The following is a 17,735-nucleotide window of genomic DNA, read 5'->3' as shown; positions in this document are numbered from 1 at the left end:
GGCATTTGCCTTTTCTTGTCCTTGGTTATGGAAGGTGGAGCAGGAGTCTTCTGGCCTCCAAGCCCTGGTAGGGCCATCGGCTGTTACCAAGTCCATGGGATTTCCCAGGCAAGAATACTGGAGTGGGTTGCCATTTCCTTCTCCAGGGGAGCTTCCCAACCCAGAGATCAAACCCATGTTCTCTTGCATTGGCAGGCAGATTCTTTACTGCTGAGCCACCAGAGAAGCCCTGGTCAGGGGATACTAAGTGTTGCTAATCAATTTCCTTGCCCCGAGCTCAGCAGTCAGGCGCTAAGTAATGACCACAGCGGTAGCTTCCCCACAATGTTCTGTCTGCATTTAAAAGCATCCTGGCCTGTTGTGCACATGCTTGTTGCTCAGTTGTGTCCAACTCTTTGTGAATCCACAGACTGTGGCCCGCCAGGCTCCTCTGTCCATGGCATTCTCCAGGCAAGAATACTAGAATGGGTTGCCATGCCCTCCTGGCAGGGAATCGAACCCGAGTCTCTTGTGTCTCCTGTATTGCAGGCGGATTCTCTACCTGCTGAACCATCGGGGAAGCCCCATCTTGGCCTATTGGTCTCAACCAAATCACAGAAGAAAGGACTCACTCTGTATCATTTACCAGCTGGACAAGTTTCTCACTGTCTTGGGTCTCAGTGTTCTCATCTATATAACAGGAGTTATATCACGCTCTGGTGGTCCACGCTCTGTAGACACTGCTGTGATTACTGAAGACAACGTCCACTTAATACCAACACGGTGCTTGGCACATGGGAGGTAAATGGCAGCCATGTGTATTTCACCCTGTCAGACTCAGGCTGGTCTATTCTGTTGGCACAGCTGAGCACACATAGAGTTTCACTTGTCTGTTTACTTGCTCTGTCACTGGGTACCACCCCAGCTAGGAGCGCTTCTCCAACCCCAACCAAAAACAGTTTTGCAAATGCACTATGTGATAGACCATATTTTTCAAAAATAGCCCAAGCCGCCTTTCCCCTCCCCTTAAACCTGAGCAGGCCTGGGCCAGCTCTGACTGATGGATCACAAGAGAAGTGATGCTCTTCAACTTTGGAGATAAGGTCACATCAAGGATGCAGCTCCTACCTGGCTCTCACACTCTTGGGGGACACCCAGTCATGTATTGTGAAGAAGCCCTGGCCACAGGGAGAGGCCGCCTCCAAGTGTCCAGGCCAATGGCTCCAGCTGAGTTCCTAGCAGCAGCCAACCTCAGTGACCCGTGTGTGAGTGGATGACCCTAACAGTGGTTCTAGCCTCCAGCCTGTGAGTTGGCACCAGTTGATGTCAAGTGGAGCAGGATGAAGGGAACCCCCTCCAAGCAGGCCAGCATTGCAGACTCATGAGGAAAACAAAGGTTAGGGTGGATCGTCACCCAGAGACAGGCCTTAGAAAATCTGCAGAGCAAGCCATGGATTTCATATCCAATCATATATCCATTTTATTTACAGCACCACAGTATTATCACTAAGCTCTCTAGATGCAGTCTGTCATTTGTATCGGCCACCCCACTGTGACTGTGCCCTAACTTCTGGGACCACCCTCTCACTGGGTGGGGTCCCAGAAGGTCCAGACCTGGGCAAGCAGCCACCGGGAAGCACACCTGTGCGTTCCCCCATTGGGTGGGGTTAGCTGTGACCCTGAGAATTAGCAGTTCGGGGACCTGCATGTGGTAGGCTCTGGCATCTGCACTGGTGCTGGGCCTAGGGATCTCCAGCAGCTGGGGTCCCCTTGGACTGCAGGCTCTTCCTCCTGAGGACGATCGTCACAGGGCCATCAGGCAACGCCTTGATGATGTTCCAGGCTTCAAACCGCGTGAGGCCCTGCATGGCGGTGCCGGCCAGGTGTAAGATTTCATCTCCCGGCTGGACTGTGTCACTCTGTTCTGAGGCCACCCCTGGGATGAGAGAGGAGAGAGTGGGTGCCTTGAGGGACAAGGGAACAAGCAGTCACCACCTACCCTTGGCCTCTGAGGAGCCAGGACAGCTCAGAAGGGAACTGGAGCCCATCCCTCTGGAGCTCAGTGGTCGATCTAAAGCGAGGCCTCCAAGGACTTCCCTGGTGGCCCAATGGTTAGGGCTTCACCTTCCAGTGCAGGGGGCACAGGGTCAGTCCGTGGTCAGGGAGCCAAGATCCTGCATGTTGTGCAGTGTGGCCAGTAAATAAACAAAACAGATCAAGCATCTAAACAGACATTTCTAAAAAAAAAAAAAAAAGCTAAAATATACTGGGCAATTATATATCACAGGCTTTGTGTTAACACTCAGCATTTATGGCAAGAGTCCTAGGACTCTAGTAGCTCTGTTACTGTTCCCTTTTCATGTGGGAGGAAACCAAGGACGCAAGTAACTCATCTGAGCTTCGAAGCTGCTGCGTGATGGGGTCTAGGTTTGAACCAGACTTTGTGGCTCTAGAGTCCACATCCCTTGGCCCCACATCACCCTGCAGCTGGCAGGCTCATCCCCGTGTAAGCAAATGGGACCAAGATGGTGAAGTGACTCGTCTAAGGTCATGCTGCCATTGGTGGCAGAACTAACACTAGAATCCAGGTCCAGTGACTTGGAGACGTATGCTCATCACAAATCAACTTTCAAAAGTTAAAAATACTGGGAATTCCCTGGTGGTCCAGCGGTTAAGACTTGAAGCTTCCACTGCAAGGGGTGTGGGTTTGATCCCTAATTGGTAATTAAGATTCTGCAAGGAAATAGCAACCCACTCCAGTGTTCTTACCTGGGAAATCCCATGGACAGAGGACCCTGCAGGCTACAGTCCACGGGGTTGCAAAGAGTCGGACATGACTGAGCACACATACACACATGCTATGCAGTGTGGTCAAAAATTAAAATAAAAAGTTAAAAATACCTTTCCCAGAATTGAGGACTTCCCGGGTGGTCCAGAGATTAAGAATTCATCTTCCAATGCAGGGATTGAGGTTGGGGAACTAAGATCCCACAGGCCTTGGGGCAACTAAGCCCATATGACAACTAAGCCCTGCATGACACAACTAGAGAGAAGCCCATGTGCCATAACTAAGACCTGATGCAGCCATAAATAAATAAGGTGAAGTCTTGGTTAAGAATAAAAAAAAAAAAACCCAATTCTATATATACATATATATTATATATATATAGCTTCTCCAGAGTTGGAGTAAACATAGCATCCTTCGTAAGCTCCCATGTGAGCCTCAGCAGTTGTAGCAGGCCTCCCAGAAACAAAACCAGTCTGCAACGGGGCCTCCCTGGGGTACAGGGAGCAGAGCTAGGAAGGCCTTTGCATTGCAACACTAAGAGCCCAAAGACCCCCGTCAACAGCTCTTCTTATAGATCAGGAGCCTCAGGCCCAGAAGACAATAGTCACTGGCAGTTAGAAGCAGAGCTGGAGGGCTTCCCTGGTGGCTCAGTGGTAAAGAATCTGCCTGTCAATGCAGGAGACATCGGTTCGATCCCTGATAGGGGGAGATCCCACATACTGTGGAGCAACTAAGCCCATACACCACAACTACTGAGCCTGTGCTTTAGAGCTTGGGAACCTCACGTGCTGCTACTATTGAAGCATTCGTGTTATGGAGCCTGTGCTCTGCAACAAGACGCCACTGTAATAAGAAGCCCGTGCACATGCAACTAGAGAAAAGCGTGCATACAGCAATGAAGACCCAGCATAGCCAAAAAAAGAAGCAGAACTGGACCAGATCCCAGACCACGTGACCCCTCGTCTACAACTCCTGGCTCTGGGACTCAGGAGGTCCAGCTTGAGAAGCAGTGAAGAATCAGGAGTGATTGTATATGACAGCTGCAGGCCATTCATTATCTTCCCAGGAAAACTCAAGTAACCTCCAACTAGAGTTGGCTTGCTCCCCAATCCATGATGAACAAAATCTCAACATTTTGAATAACAGTAGGAGCTGATGAGTCCAGGATTAGAATGAGGTGAGTGAGGCTGGGTTCTGCTAGTGGAAAGTCAGACTGTGTTTTGTTCATTGTGGGCTTTTTGAATTAATTTTGATTTAAAAAAATATTGCATTGAAACAGTCTGTATCTTGATTACTGAATATTTTGGCACCCCCTTCAATATTGCACCCAGGACTTCCCTGGTGGACCAGTGGATAAGAATCTGCCTGCTAATGCAGGAGACGTGGGTTCGATCCCTGATCCAGGAAGATTCCTTATGCCAAGGGGCAATTAAGCCTGTGCACCACAACTGCTAAGCCTGAGTCCTCTAGAGCCCCAGCTCTGCAATGAGAGAAGCCACCACAATGAGATGCCTGCACACCGCAACCAGAGAGTAGCCCCTGCTCTATGCAACTAGAGAAAGCCCACGAGGAGCAATTTAACAATTTAAATTTGTTAAATAAACAACAAAAGATTTTTAAAAATTAAAAAAATGGCACTCAAGGCCTCATGTACTTCACCTTGGTCCTATCCCTGCCAGGCTGAAGCCAGAGCAGGCTGGGTCACTTACAAGGACCCAGCAAAATAGAGGGATTATGGGGATGTCTGAGCCAAGGAGAACAGGGAGAAAAAGCAAAGTCAAGTTCGTAAGAGGTCTGCCTGCCTCCCAAAAGGGCCTGGGGTTGTGGGAAACCGATATGCCCTGTAAGGCCCTCAGAAGCCTGTGGGCTGCCTGGTCCAACACCCACAACTAGAGCTGAAGCTGAAAGGGGGACCCACATCGCACCTTTGAAGATCCTATTAACCGTCAGAGGCTTGTCCCCATGCAGGGAGCCCTTCCCTCCTTCCAGGCTGAAGCCCAGTCCCGCAGAGGTCTTTTCCAGGGTCACCGTGCAGACTGTGGCCTCTGCTGATGAGAAAACACAGAGGTTTGTTAGGGATGTTCTCCTTCTGGGTATCAGGTGAGCCTGGCTGATGCTGCCAGGGAACTTGTGTGCATGTAGGATTCACCTGTGTGTGCATCGCCCAGCTGGCTAAGTGTTCTGAGGACCAGGAATGGCCCTGCCAGCGCTGGCCTCACACATCCAAAAGTGATGTGGCCCACAAGGCTTCTACCAGGCAAGGAGAACTTACCGGATTCTATGGAGATGTCACTGGCCACAGAGGCTGAGCCTGAGGAATCAGTGGAGGAGTTGAGGTCGGTTGTGGCCTCCAGAGTCGGCCTCCTGGTGACGATCACAGCTTGCCTGGGCTCCCGAGCTTGGCGGAGGATAGCCAGGGCATCATTGTGTGTGGCTCCTTTGAGAGACTTGCCGTTGATGGAGAGAACCTCGTTGCCCTTCTGAATGGTCCCTTCCTGGGAGGCCAGCCCGTTAGGGAACACCCTGTGAACCTGAGCAAACCAGAGGAGATCAGGACCCAGGACTTACCATATTGGATCCGGATTCTTGCTGGAGGAGGATCACGACCAGTTAAACCCAGGTTCTTGTTGTTTAGTTGCTAAGCGACCACCTCTTCTGTGACCCCATGAACTGTAGCCTGCCAGGCTCCTAAGTCCATGGGATTTTCCAGGCAAGAATACTGGAAGGGGTGCCACTTCCTTCTCCTTGCATCTTCCCCACCCGGGAGTCAAACCTGTATCTCCTGCATTGGCAGGCAGGTTCTTTACCACTGAGCCACCAGGAAGCCCAGAAGATTCTTTCAAAGAAAATAAAATGAAAGATGTCCTAGCTCAGGGCTGCCAGCCAGCTTCACCCCCTTCTCTACCCAGAGCAGAGCTGCCAGCCAGCTTCACCCCCTTCTCTACCCAGAGCAGAGATCATTAGCAAAAGTGGCCAGACTGGCCCTCAAAATTCTTTCCAACACAACCTCCTAGACTGTATTGCTACAATCCTAGTTAACATTTGGTCACACTCTTTTGCCCTTTGTGCTATGCATCAGCATTCTCCCAGGGAAACTTTCTTCAAGCACTGATTTTGTGCCATATTAATAGACATTGTGTTAGAGAAGTTTCCAAGGTCTAAGAAAATTAAGAACATTGGATAAAATACAAGCTCTGAAAATGTCTACCATGTAAAAAAAATATTAGAGACTCTATAGTGCAGGCTGGCATGATAATTCTCTAAGAACAGGCCAAATAATATAGTGATCCCCAAAAGGTTCAGCAAAGCATTCTTTTTTTCATAGAGAAATTCTCAGGCCACATGTTTCACAGAATGCAGAATTATTATCCTAGGAAGTCTGAACATTTTTAAAGCTCCTCCCCTAGAAATTCTGATCCTTAATTCCAATTAAAAGAGACCATCACCCACCTAAGTTCCCTTTCTGAAAAATGTGTAGGATTTAAAAAAAAAAATCTCATGTCTTTGCCACAGTTGTCTTCTTTTTTCTTCTGTAATACATTTTTTTTTTAACATGTATGGGGCTTTTTATTTTTGGCCCCACGGAATGTGGGATCTTAATTCCCTGACTCAGGATCAAACCCACCGCCTCTGCAATGGAGGCACGGAGTCTTAACCACTGGACTCCCAGGGAAGACCTGCCTCAGTCTTTTTAATGATGTAAATTCTAATGTGCTTAATTAGGAGGACTGAATGACAGCATGAGTGGGCAATCGCTAAACTGTGCTATGTGTTGTTTTGCTGTTATCCTTTGATCAAGGTTCTTTGTTTCTCTAAATAGTTTCAGTGTTGGAAAAATTCTGTTATGGGGTCAGATGTAGTCAAGATCCTCTGATTAGGAGACCTGAGTAGGAGGCAGAATTTCTGTTCTGCATCTCCATCCATCCTCCACAAATGAAGCAAGCATGCCAACGATCCCCCATCCTGAGGCATGGGGAAGAAAGCTTGCACGTCAGTGGGAGCCCAGCTTGTTCTTGATAATGGACGGTATTCAACGTTAGTTCTCTTTGAATGAATCTGGAAAGGAACAGAAGCGCTCAAACATGGAAGGAGAAAGGGGAAGTTCGGTGCATAGGATCAGCCGACGTGTACCGCTCCTGGCTTTTGAGGCAGTGTCAGGGGTGGCAGCCGAAATGGGTGCAGAAAACTCCCCCCTCCAGGGCAGACCCACAGATCCAAAGTGTTGTTCCCACAGGCAAGCTCTCTCTTCTGCTCTTCAATTAGGAAGCAGACTGTACCGTCCAGAACGCCTTTATGGTGATCTGCCAGTGCTCAGTGTCAGAACTAGGTCCTCATGGGTTTTATGTGCTTTTTTGTGGTGGAGAGCTTGCTTGCAAAGAAGGAAGTTGCTGCTCACACACGACTGACTCTGAAATGACTGAAAGCAGTGTGCCGAGTTACCCTGCATACCAGCTGGTCCTGCGAGAACAGGGGGCTGGACCTCGAGATCTGAAGCCTCGGGTACATCCTGAGCTGTGCTCTGTGAATAGCAACAGAAACAGCTTCCTGACCTTTCCAGGTGGGCCCCACCACCCGCCGCCAACCATCAGATCTGCTTCACCACCGTCTGTGTTAACACACCCCATCTCCCAGTGGGCAAACCCAGGAAAACAGCCTCCTGTACCACACCCGCCTGCCCAAGGCCTCTTTCTGTCCAGGTGGGACCTCTTTCCATCTAGATGTGCTGTGCTATCTGTCACAGCCAGGCCTTCAATCCTTCCTGTAAAGCCTTTGGCACAGGCTCCTGTGGTCATAAATCATTCTTGTCTAAACATTGGTGGCATATGTATGTCAAGCACAGGGAGCTCAGGTCAGTGCTCTGTGATGACCTAGATGGGTGGGATGGAGTGGGGAGTTGGGAGGGACATCCAAGAGGGATGTATATATGTATACATATATATATGCATATACATATATGTATATACATGTATGTATATGCATATACATATATGTATATATGCATATACATATATGTATACCCATAGCTGATTTGCTTTGTTGTACAGCAGAAACTAACACAAACATCGTAAAGCAATTATACTCCAATAATAAGATAAAATGTTGGTTGCTCAGTCGTATCCTATTCTTTGTGACCCTATGTACTGTAGCTTTCTGGGCTTCTCTGCCTATGGGATTCTCCAGGCAAGAATGCTGGAGTGGGCTGCCATTTCCTACTCCAGGGGATCTTCCTGACCCAGGGATCAAACCTGGGCAGGTCTTCTGCATTGTAAGCATATTCTTTATTGTCTAAGCCACCAGAGAAGCCCAGTGGCTTATAAAGTTAAAAAATTTTTAAATGTTGGTGGCTAATAGGTTACTAATCTCTATTTCCAAAAGAGACATGACACTGAAAAAAATTTGTTTTGAATTTTCTTCCTGTTGTCTTGCTGTTGAGATGAAATTCACATAACATTGAATTAACCTGATAGCTTAGTTGGTAAAGAATCCGCCTGCAATGCAGGAGACCCTGGTTTGATTCCTGGGTCGGGAAGATCCGCTGGAGAAGGGATAGGCTATCCACTCTAGTAGTCTTGGGCTTTCCCGGTGGCTCAGCTGGTAAAGAATCTGCCTGCAAGGTGGGAGACCTGGGTTCGATCCCTGGGTTGGGAAGATCCCCTGGAGAAGGAAAAGGCTACCCACTCTGGTATTCTGGCCTAGAGAATTCTGTGGACTGCATAGTCCCTGGGGTTGCAAAGAGTTGGACATGACTGAGTAACTTTCATATCACTTCACTTCACTTCAATGAAGTGACATTTACTGTGTTGGAATTTTTTAAACGTCTCTCCAGGACCTTCAAAAATGGAGGCATTAAGGCTTTGACTTCAAGGAATTCTGATAAAACAGCTTGGGGGTGAGGCTGAGATGCCTGTAATGTTTTTTAAAGTTCCATAAGTGATTCCGATTTCTTTGGGTAAATTAAAGTTGTTTTGTGTACACAGAGACCTTTTTAAAGTTAAGGATCATGGGACTTCCCTCGTGGTCCAGTGGTTAAGTATCTATGCTTCTCTAAGTATCTTAAACTCCTGCAGTAACCTCCTGCCCAGGGCCTGGGGTTATGCATTCCTCTGATCCCCCTCCTGATAAGTGCTCCCCTCTCCAAGGGTCATTGCCTCTGGCTCTGATGAACCCCATGACTGGGCCACTCACCGTGATCACCTTGTTTTCTAGATCTGCTCCTCCTGCCAAGCTGAACCCAAGGCCAGCCCCTTCCTCCTTGTGCAAGATGGTGACATGGATGCTGTCTAATTGCTGCAGAAGGAAAATATATATATTAAAAACACTGTATTGCAAAAGCATGAACAATTTAGCAAGTATTCTTCTTCCCCTCTGTTCAAGTTTAATAAAACTACAGAAGATCAAGATTAAACAAGTGTTCTAACATCAGGCTGTGTGTGTGCTTAATCATGTCTGACTCTTTGCAACCCCATGGACTGTAGCCCACCAGGCTCCTCTGTCCATGGGATTCTCCAGGCAAGAATACTGAAGTGGGTGGCCATTTCTTACTCCAGGGGATCTTCCTGACCCAGAGTTCAAACCCACGTCTCTTGCATCTCTGGCATTGGCAAGTCGATGCTTTACCACTAGCGCCACCTGAGAAGCGTAACATCAGGCTGATTTGCTCTCAAATCGCAGCTTGTCCATGTTCCCAGTTGTGTCAAACCCATCTCATTATTTAGAAAAAGAAAACTTTCTGGGAAATCATGGGAAGTTCAAAAGAAAAAGAAAATGCATGTACGGCAACCTGTAGAGTTCTTTTCCTCTCCTGTGCACCCATCCACACCCACATCTGTATAGATGGGGCTGGATGCTACTGAGTTAGCTGGAAATCGAAGTTGGGACAACACAGCTCTGCCACCTGGGGTGGGATGGGGTCAGCCTGGAGAACTCTGGGTCAGCAAAGCTGGGGTGGTGCAGTTTTGCAGGAGTTGGTGGTTCTGTTTTACACCTGCTGCTCCATGGGGCACAGCAGCAGCATTAAGGAGCCCAGCTGGCTTCTCACCCTAGAACACACATGCGTACACATACACACACAAACACGCATGCCCACCCAGGCACACACACAGACACACACAGAGTACTTCCCAGCCTGGACCTGGGCTCACCTGGAGCCAGAACAATCCCTCTGCAGTGTCTAAAGTCAGAGACCCTCGTCTGGTCTCAATGGCGGTGGGGTGGGTGTCTCAAACTCAAGTGCATCCAGGGCCCAGGCAGACCACTTAAAAGAGCAAAGGGGACAGATGTGAGAGAGAGAGTGGAACTACAGAAAACTGAGAGCACATCGGCTCGAGAGGACCCTCTGCTCCTAGGAATGCAGACCAGTGCTCCAGGACCACTCATGCCCTTTATAAAAACAAAGAAGCCAGGAGACTTCCCTAATGTCCAGTGGGTACGGATCTGCCTTGCAATACAGGGAATGTGGGTTCCATCCCTGCTTGAGGAACTAAGATCCCACAAGCCACAGGGCAACTAAGCCTGCAAGTTACAACTAGAGAGTCTGTGAGCCATGGCTAAGACCTGACGCAGCCAAATAAATAAATATTTAAAAAGAGAGAGGGGGGAAGCCAGAATCCAGGTTTTGATTTGGGTTTGATGATATTTAGAATATTAATATAATACTGAGCTTCCCTGGTGACTCAGACGATAAAGAATCTGCCTGCAATGTAGGAGACTTGGGTTGGATCCCTGGGTCAGGAAGATCCCCTGGAGAAGGGAATGGCTGCCCGCTCCAGTATTCTTGCCTGGAGAATTCCATGGACAGAGGAGCCTGGTGGGCTACAGACCATGGGGTCGCAAAGAGTCAGACATGACTTAGCAACTACACACACACACACACACACACACACACACAATATAATACTTTTTAGACAATCACCAAGCAGACCAAATACAACACACCTGCAGGCTCTCAGGCCACCAGTTTGTGCCCTGGTACAAAGGAATAACCTTAAATCAAAAATTCACTTGCTGTGGCACCACCAGAGCCTCTGCTGTGCTGCTAGCTCCACGAGCCTTTGATCTGGAGTCCCCAAGACCCAGGGGGGGATGAAGGGATGAATAGACTTCACTGTCCCCACCTCTACTGCAGCACTCACCCAAATCTCCCAACTTGTCCCCAGGCATCAGCTTACTTGCCTTGTAAGAGCCCTTTGTCAAGTTTAAAAGCAAATACTCTCCCAGGGAGGCCCCAAGAAGGACAGCTATGTATTTTACACAGTACTTTGTTGCTGTTGTTCAGTTGCCAAGTCATGTCGACTCTTTGCGACCCCATGGACTGAAGCATGCCAGCCTTCCCTGTCCTTCACTATCTCCTGGAATTGCTCAAACTAATGTTCATTGAATCCTTGATGCCATCCAACCATCTCATCCTCTGTTGCCCCCTTCTCCTCCTGCCCTCAATCTTTCCCAGAATCAGGGTCTTTTCCAGTTAGTTGGCTCTTCACATCAGGTGGCCACAGTATTGGAGCTTCAGTTTCAGCATCAGTTTCAGTCCTTCCAATGAATATTCAGGGTTGATCTCCTTTAGGATTGATTGGTTTGATCTCCTTGCAGTCCAACGGACTCTCAAGAGTCTTTTCCAGCACCACAATTTGAAAGCATCAATTTTTCAGTGCTCAGCCTTCTTTATGGTTCAACTCTCACATCTGTACATGACTACTGGAAAAACCATAGCTTAGCCTCTGTTATTTTGCTGAAATCAGGCTCTGGGTAAGATGGTGCCAGTGCACAGGTGATGAGCAAGAGCCCCAGAGGCCCAGGACATCTCAGGCTCACCCATGCCCTTGATCTAGGGCAGCAGTCCCCAACCTTTTTGGCACCAGGGACCAGTTTCATAAAAGACAATTTCCCCACAGACTGGGGGAGGGTGATGGTTTCAGGGTGATCCAAGTGCACTACATTTACTGGAGCTCCACCTCTGATCATCAGGCATTAGATCCTGGAGGGTGGGGACCCCTGCTGTAGGGAACGCTGGCTGTGCTGCCTCCTTACCCTCTCCTCCCAGTCTGGATAATTCCAGTGTAAACAGCCTTCGTGGACTGGGGTCTCCCAGACGGATGCAAGGCCCGTGAGGCTGTGCTCGTCTGAGCTGAATGAGCCTCAGCTCTGCCTGACCACTTCCTCTCCACAGACTTTTGGGTCATGCTCAGAAGGCATAGGGGAAGTGGGACTTTCAGAATGACTTGACTGAGTGTGGGAGCCTTTGCAAGTCCTGGGATCAGTCACCTCTTGGTGAGCAGGGCAAGTCTTCAGGCAAGAACTCAGAATTTATGATGGACAGCTTACTCACAAGCAGCATCACCCTGGAGATGCAGGCCACGCAGGCAGCCAGGGGAACGCGGAGATAGAAAACCTTAACTCTGTGACCTTGAACCTCACCTTTCTCCTTTATTAAATGATCAAAAAGATACAACTCTATGATTGAAATCACTTCATGAACGACAAAGCTCCCTACACTGGAAGGTCTGATTTTGGTCCAGTGATACAGCACCCCTCTGCCCTGGGCAGGGCACAATCTGACTCTGGTATCTGCCCCTGGGAACCACTGTCTCGACTTCAAGGATCCCAGGGCCACATGGGTTGCTTCTCCTCCGACCTAACTGAGGTGACCACACTGCTCTGAGCAAGGCCTTCATCTCTGTAAGTGCTAAGTCACTCAGTCATGTCCAACTCTGAGACCCATGGACTGTAGCCCACCAGGCTCCTCTGTCCATGGGGTTCTGCAGACAAGAGTGCTGGAGTGGGTTCCCATTCCCTTTTCCAGGGGCTCTTCCTGACCCAGGGATCAAACCCATGTCTCTTAATGTCTCCTGCATTGGCAGGTGGGTTCTTTACCACTCGTGCCACCTGGGAAGCCCTTCATCTTGGTAAATGCCCATAAAAAAGAAACCTACCTTTAATGTAGCTTCATCCAGAACCTTCACTTCCTCTATGAGCTTCTTTAGTTCCTCTGTGCTCAGCAGGGAGATAACCGATTGACCGGGCTGAGGGGTGCAGTGGTCACAGTCGTTGGCTTCCGTGGACTCATTGAGACCTTCCGTGTATTCTCTCAGCTCTGAAAGGCTTGGCAGGGAGGAGAAGCACACAGTATGAGTTGTGATGCTAACAAGAGCTAACAGCCTTTGCATACCTACTGTATTACCGGAGGGTGCTAATGTTCATTCTACAAGTACATGCAACAATTCTATGAATAGATACTAGCATTTATTCACCATAGAGATACAGACATTGGGGTTCAGGAAGGTGGGGAAACTTGTCTATGGTCATGTGGTTATGAAATGCCAAGATCTGGAATTTGAAATCACAGATTGTGGTGTGTCTGACTCTGAAGTCTGTGTTCAAAACTTCACCCTGAAGTATAACTGATGCTTTGGGCAAATCTGCGTTTATATGACCACCAAGAGTGATGTCCTCTCTCTCTCTCACACACACCCACATACTCACCCACACACTCACAAGACTCATACACTCTCACACCCACACACTCTCTCTCTCACACACTCTCACACACTCTCTCTCTTATGCTCATAAGAACAGGTGATGACTTCCTTGGTGGTCCAGTGGTTAAGAATCCACCTTACATTGCAAGGCACATGGACTCAATCCTTGATCTGGGGAAGATCCCACATGCCACAGAGCAACTAAGTCTGTTTGCCACAACTACTGAGCCTACGCTCTAGAGCCTTCAAGCCACAACTACTGAAACTCATGTGCTTAGAGCCCATGCTCTGCAACAAGAGAAGTCACTGCAATGAGAAGCCCGCCCACCACAACTAGAGAAAAGCCTTTGAAAGCAATGAAGACCCAGTGCAGTCAAAAAATAAAATAAACATTTAAAAAAGAGAGAGACAGAACAGGTGGAATAATCCTTTAGCAAACCTGAGAAACTTTTTAAAGACACAGAGGATTGTAAGAGGACGCAAGATGAGAGAGGTGAACACTGGACGGAGACACTCACTTGAGAGAGAAGCCGGTGTCTGAGGCAGGAGCTTCGGCAGAACTATTTGTGGGGTCTTCACCGAATGCTGCAGGAGGCAGTACCCCTTCTTTGGGGCTGCAGGGGGTCTGGCCGAAAGAGAGGGAAGACGGGAGGCACAGCAGGGACTTCATGACGGCCGAGGACACTTGGCTGCTGATGGAGTAGAGTTTACTGGTCTTCTCATCCAGTGGCTTCATCTCGCAGGACTGGGTCCGGCTCAGGGGGAAGCTCCGAGCCCGCTGACTTGGCATCTTGACCACTGGGCCTCGGGGTCCCTCCATCTGTGTCGCCAGGAGCCTTGAGAGAGGGTCGGGGTCGGGGGAGAGGGTTTTCTGGCCGGGCTGCTGTTCCAGGGCAGGGTGCCCCGACACGCTGGGGTCGCTGGCCTCTGGGGTGGCCGGGGAGGCGGGGGGCAGCTGCTCTGGCTCTGGCCGCTGCTGCTCCATGGTCGGGGGAGCGCCTCGCCCTGAGGGACCAGAAGCCCGCCCTCCCTCTTGCTTCCCGGGAAGTTCTGCTGCTTCACCGGAGGAGCTGGAGGCCTGGAGACTCAGTCTCTGGGCTCCTCTGTCAGGCGGGTGAGCAGAGCCGAAGGTTTCAAAGGAGCTGATCCTCTGCTTGATAGAGGACGAGGCCCGCGGGGGTGGCCCGGGGCGCTCCCTGGAGGCGGGGGTCGGCTGGCAGGAGGCGGCCATCTCTCGCCTGGAGTCCGGAGCACGATTGCTCAAACCTCTCAAGCTTTGGCGAAACCAGGCTGGCTTGGGGGCTACTGGAGGGCCCTTCTTCGCGGTGCTGCCGCCCGCCGGCTTGTAAGCTTTGGGGCCGCCACCCGTGGTGTCCAGCTTCGCGGCAGCCCCGTCTGGGTGGCCTCGCATCCCATCTTCCTCACCCCGCAGGGCGTCGGGCTGCAGCGGCAAGTGGTTGTGGTTCTCACTCATGATGGGGCTAAAGAGATTTTTGATGCAGTCAGAAATTCTAACCCAAGGGTCTTCGGCTGTGGTCTCAAGGCTATAGTCCATCCGAGCCTGTCTCCTAAGCAATGGGTGTTTTACAGGGGACGTTTGCGTCCCTAGGGGGCAGAAAGAAGGCCAGAGCTGTGTGTTACACCTCGTTGTGGGTTTTCCTCCTAAGTTCTACTTTCAAAGATGAACAGCAAGGATTCTAGGGGAGGAGATGAGCAGAGTGGGAGATCCCTAGCTGGATAAGCTGCTACCCCAGGTGCTATCACCTGGCGGAAGCGCACACAGAACCAGGGGACCAGAGGTGTGAGTTAATGCCACAGCATCCTAGCGTTTTACAGCTAGAAGGGTTCCCACAGAATACCCAGTCTGATCTCTGATGCTGTGTAACTGAGGAACCCAACATTCACAAGGATAAGGGGTCACCTGTTGGCAGAGCCAAGACCCCCATCTCCTGACTCCCCACTTTTGTGTCCTTTCCACTTTTATGTCCTTATGTAAGTCCCCTCCATACAAACCTTCAAGTTGCAAACTTTCAAAGATGCAAATGTGTGTTCTCATGTCCAATCACGTGAGTTAGTTCATATGTCTGGTGTACATTGTCACATGTGTGTGTTCTCTACAAGTGCTTGTGCTTGCGTACACTTTACCGTATAGGACTGTACAGAGGACAGTAGTGCAGTGTCTTTATTTCAAGCCCAGAATGTCTGGAAGCAAGCATAAAAGCAGTGGTGATGTAGCTGGCACTACTGTACTTTTCAAGATACTGTACTGCCAGATTTAAAATGCTTTATTTTTTGTGTTTATTTTTTATGCATTATTTTTGTGAAAAATATTATAAATCCATTACAGTACAGTACTATGTAGCAGATTGTGTTAGCTAGGTACCTAGGCTAACTTTGTTGGACTTAGGAACAAATTGGACTCAGGAACGTGCTCTCAGAACGGAACTCATTCGTATGTAGTGGACTTACTGTGCTAAGTAGCCTCTTGGATAACTCATTAAAACTTTAAAGGTCAAAACAATTCTCAATCCTCTTACCATTTAAACTTTTAAGCCATGAGTCACACACTGACAGCCTTAATTGGTTTGGACCACCCACGTCACTGAAAAGCAATGCAGGCCTGAAGGACTTCAGACAGGTTGCACCCCAGCTCAGTGGGGTTACAGCCCTCTCTCTCACCCAGTCAGCATTTCACACATTAAAGTATCATCTGGTCCCTGAAGTCATGTCAGTTTGCTACTCTCCCTACTCAAAGACTTAACCAGCTTGCTCAGCAGAGGAACGTTCCCAGCCCAAAGAGTCAACGAGAGATGAGAAGGCTCCAGGGAGAAAGAAGCTCTTTACCAGTGATTTCACAAACTGGGCTGCACACTGGAAACTGGAGGATCTAAAATATACTGGGTCTGATTTAATACACCTGGGATGAGCCTGGGTATTGGCACTGGGGCAGCCCCACAGGTCCTTCCAGCCTGCTCTAGCAGGCACACCCAGTCAAGTTCAGGCCCTCACCCCTGGGGTCAGAAGAAGGGGAGCATATGTTGGTCTTTCTTGGAAGCCCATCATGAACAAGCCAGGACAGGGGAGGCTCTGCCGCCCGCCACTCTTTCCCAGGGGCAGAGGGAGGCTGGCTGCCAGGTCCTGCACAGCCGAGGAGCCAAGTTCATGTGTGGCCCTTCGGTCACCCCAGGCCTCATTGTTCTGGTGCCATGCTCTGGGTGGTGCTTGGTATCAGAATTCAGCCCAGTGTAAGGAAGACATTGATTCCTCCTGCGTGTTGTTCCAAGGCCAGCCCTCAAGCTACAAACCATGCAGGGCATTAAGCCTGGAAGACCCCAGTGAGACCTTCTGCACTGTCCCGGAGGCCGGGGTGGTTAGTACTGACTCTGGGGCTTTACTAGGTGTGTTTGGCCCTCTCAGCCTGGTCCTGTATTTATGCATTGCTCTGCTGTAAGGCCTGTTGTAAGACTCAGCAGTCAGACACTCTATGTGAGAGCCTTATGCAAACTGGGGCAAGGGGCTCTTGCCAGTAGAGTGCTGAGACGTTCCCTGGTGTGTTCCTCAGTTGGGGTGACTGCAGGGTGGGGAGGAGCCTCTAGTAGTAGGGCCTCTGCTCCGGGTGAGATGTGCCAGGTATTTCCATTCACAGCGTTCCTGGACCTCCAAGAGCCTTCTGTGAGCTTTGCGTGTGGTTATTGTTGCTTAGTCGCTAAGTCACAATGGACTCTTTTGCAAACACCATGGACTGTAGCCCGCCAGGCTCCTATGTCCATGGGGTTCCTCAGTCAAGAATACTGGAGTGGGTGGCTATTTGCATGTAGTGCTACTCAAACAGGTTGAACAATAAATATGTAAGTGTGTAGCCTATATATTTATAATTCCGCCACTACCACTATTGGGAGCTCCCTGATGGCAGGAACTGGTCTATCTTCTTTCAGTCATTCTCCTTCACATTCATTCTCATCTCTCTTTCTCTGTGCGTCTCCCTCTTCATGTGTCCCTCTCTCCCAGTGTCTGTCTCTTCCTCTGCCTTGCTCCTTCCTGAGAAGCCAGTACAGGGACCCATGAAGGCAGCATTCAATACAAACTTACTGAATTGAATCACTTGTTGGGGTTCTATGTGATTTCCCACTTGCTGATGAGAAAACTGAGGCTCACACACACAAAAGTTGAGTTGCCCCAAATCACATTGGTGAAGGACAGAGCCAGGTTTCCCACCCTGGTCTCCCTGACGCCAAATCCCATGCTCTGTCCTCAAAGCTCTAAATATTCAGCTCACATCTCAGCACTTTCAGTGGCAGCATGGGAGCACACCCCGGTCATCCCCCGCATGGGGGTGATGACCACCAGCAACCTGCTAGTCACTCATGCCTCTCTGACCCGCATTCCCAGTCTTGGAAATGCTGGAAGCAGCTTTCTAGAAGGCTGTCACCCTGGAGGCAGCGGCTGCTTGCTGTGGTTGGATAGGCGTGTCTGGGACCTTTCCCAAGGGCTCC

The 17,735-nt window shown here is 49.6% G+C and overlaps 1 protein-coding gene across 4 annotated transcripts in view; it reads right to left on the bottom strand.

Moving 5' to 3' along the window:
- Positions 1–1,434: 1,434 nt before the first annotated feature.
- Positions 1,435–17,735, bottom strand: part of IL16 (interleukin 16) — a 112,539-nt gene continuing 96,238 nt past the window's right edge. For 3 of the 4 annotated variants that reach the window (XM_043921372.1, XM_043921376.1, XM_043921375.1), the window contains 6 exons: positions 13,761–14,847; positions 12,697–12,865; positions 8,954–9,055; positions 5,040–5,298; positions 4,693–4,815; positions 1,435–1,915 (listed from right to left, as the gene is read on the bottom strand). In XM_043921372.1, coding sequence (XP_043777307.1) covers positions 1,722–1,915; positions 4,693–4,815; positions 5,040–5,298; positions 8,954–9,055; positions 12,697–12,865; positions 13,761–14,847 — 1,934 coding nt within the window. In that variant the 3' untranslated portion in view covers positions 1,435–1,721. The remainder of the gene's footprint in view (positions 1,916–4,692; positions 4,816–5,039; positions 5,299–8,953; positions 9,056–12,696; positions 12,866–13,760; positions 14,848–17,735) is intronic. The other variant, XM_043921373.1, reaches the window with a different exon arrangement.

Source organism: Cervus elaphus, chromosome 13 (assembly GCF_910594005.1).
Source record: "Cervus elaphus chromosome 13, mCerEla1.1, whole genome shotgun sequence".
Classification (NCBI taxonomy): domain Eukaryota; kingdom Metazoa; phylum Chordata; class Mammalia; order Artiodactyla; family Cervidae; genus Cervus; species Cervus elaphus.
The sequence above is the reverse complement of the archived record's forward strand: the minus strand, read 5'-3'. Positions and strand labels throughout refer to the sequence as shown.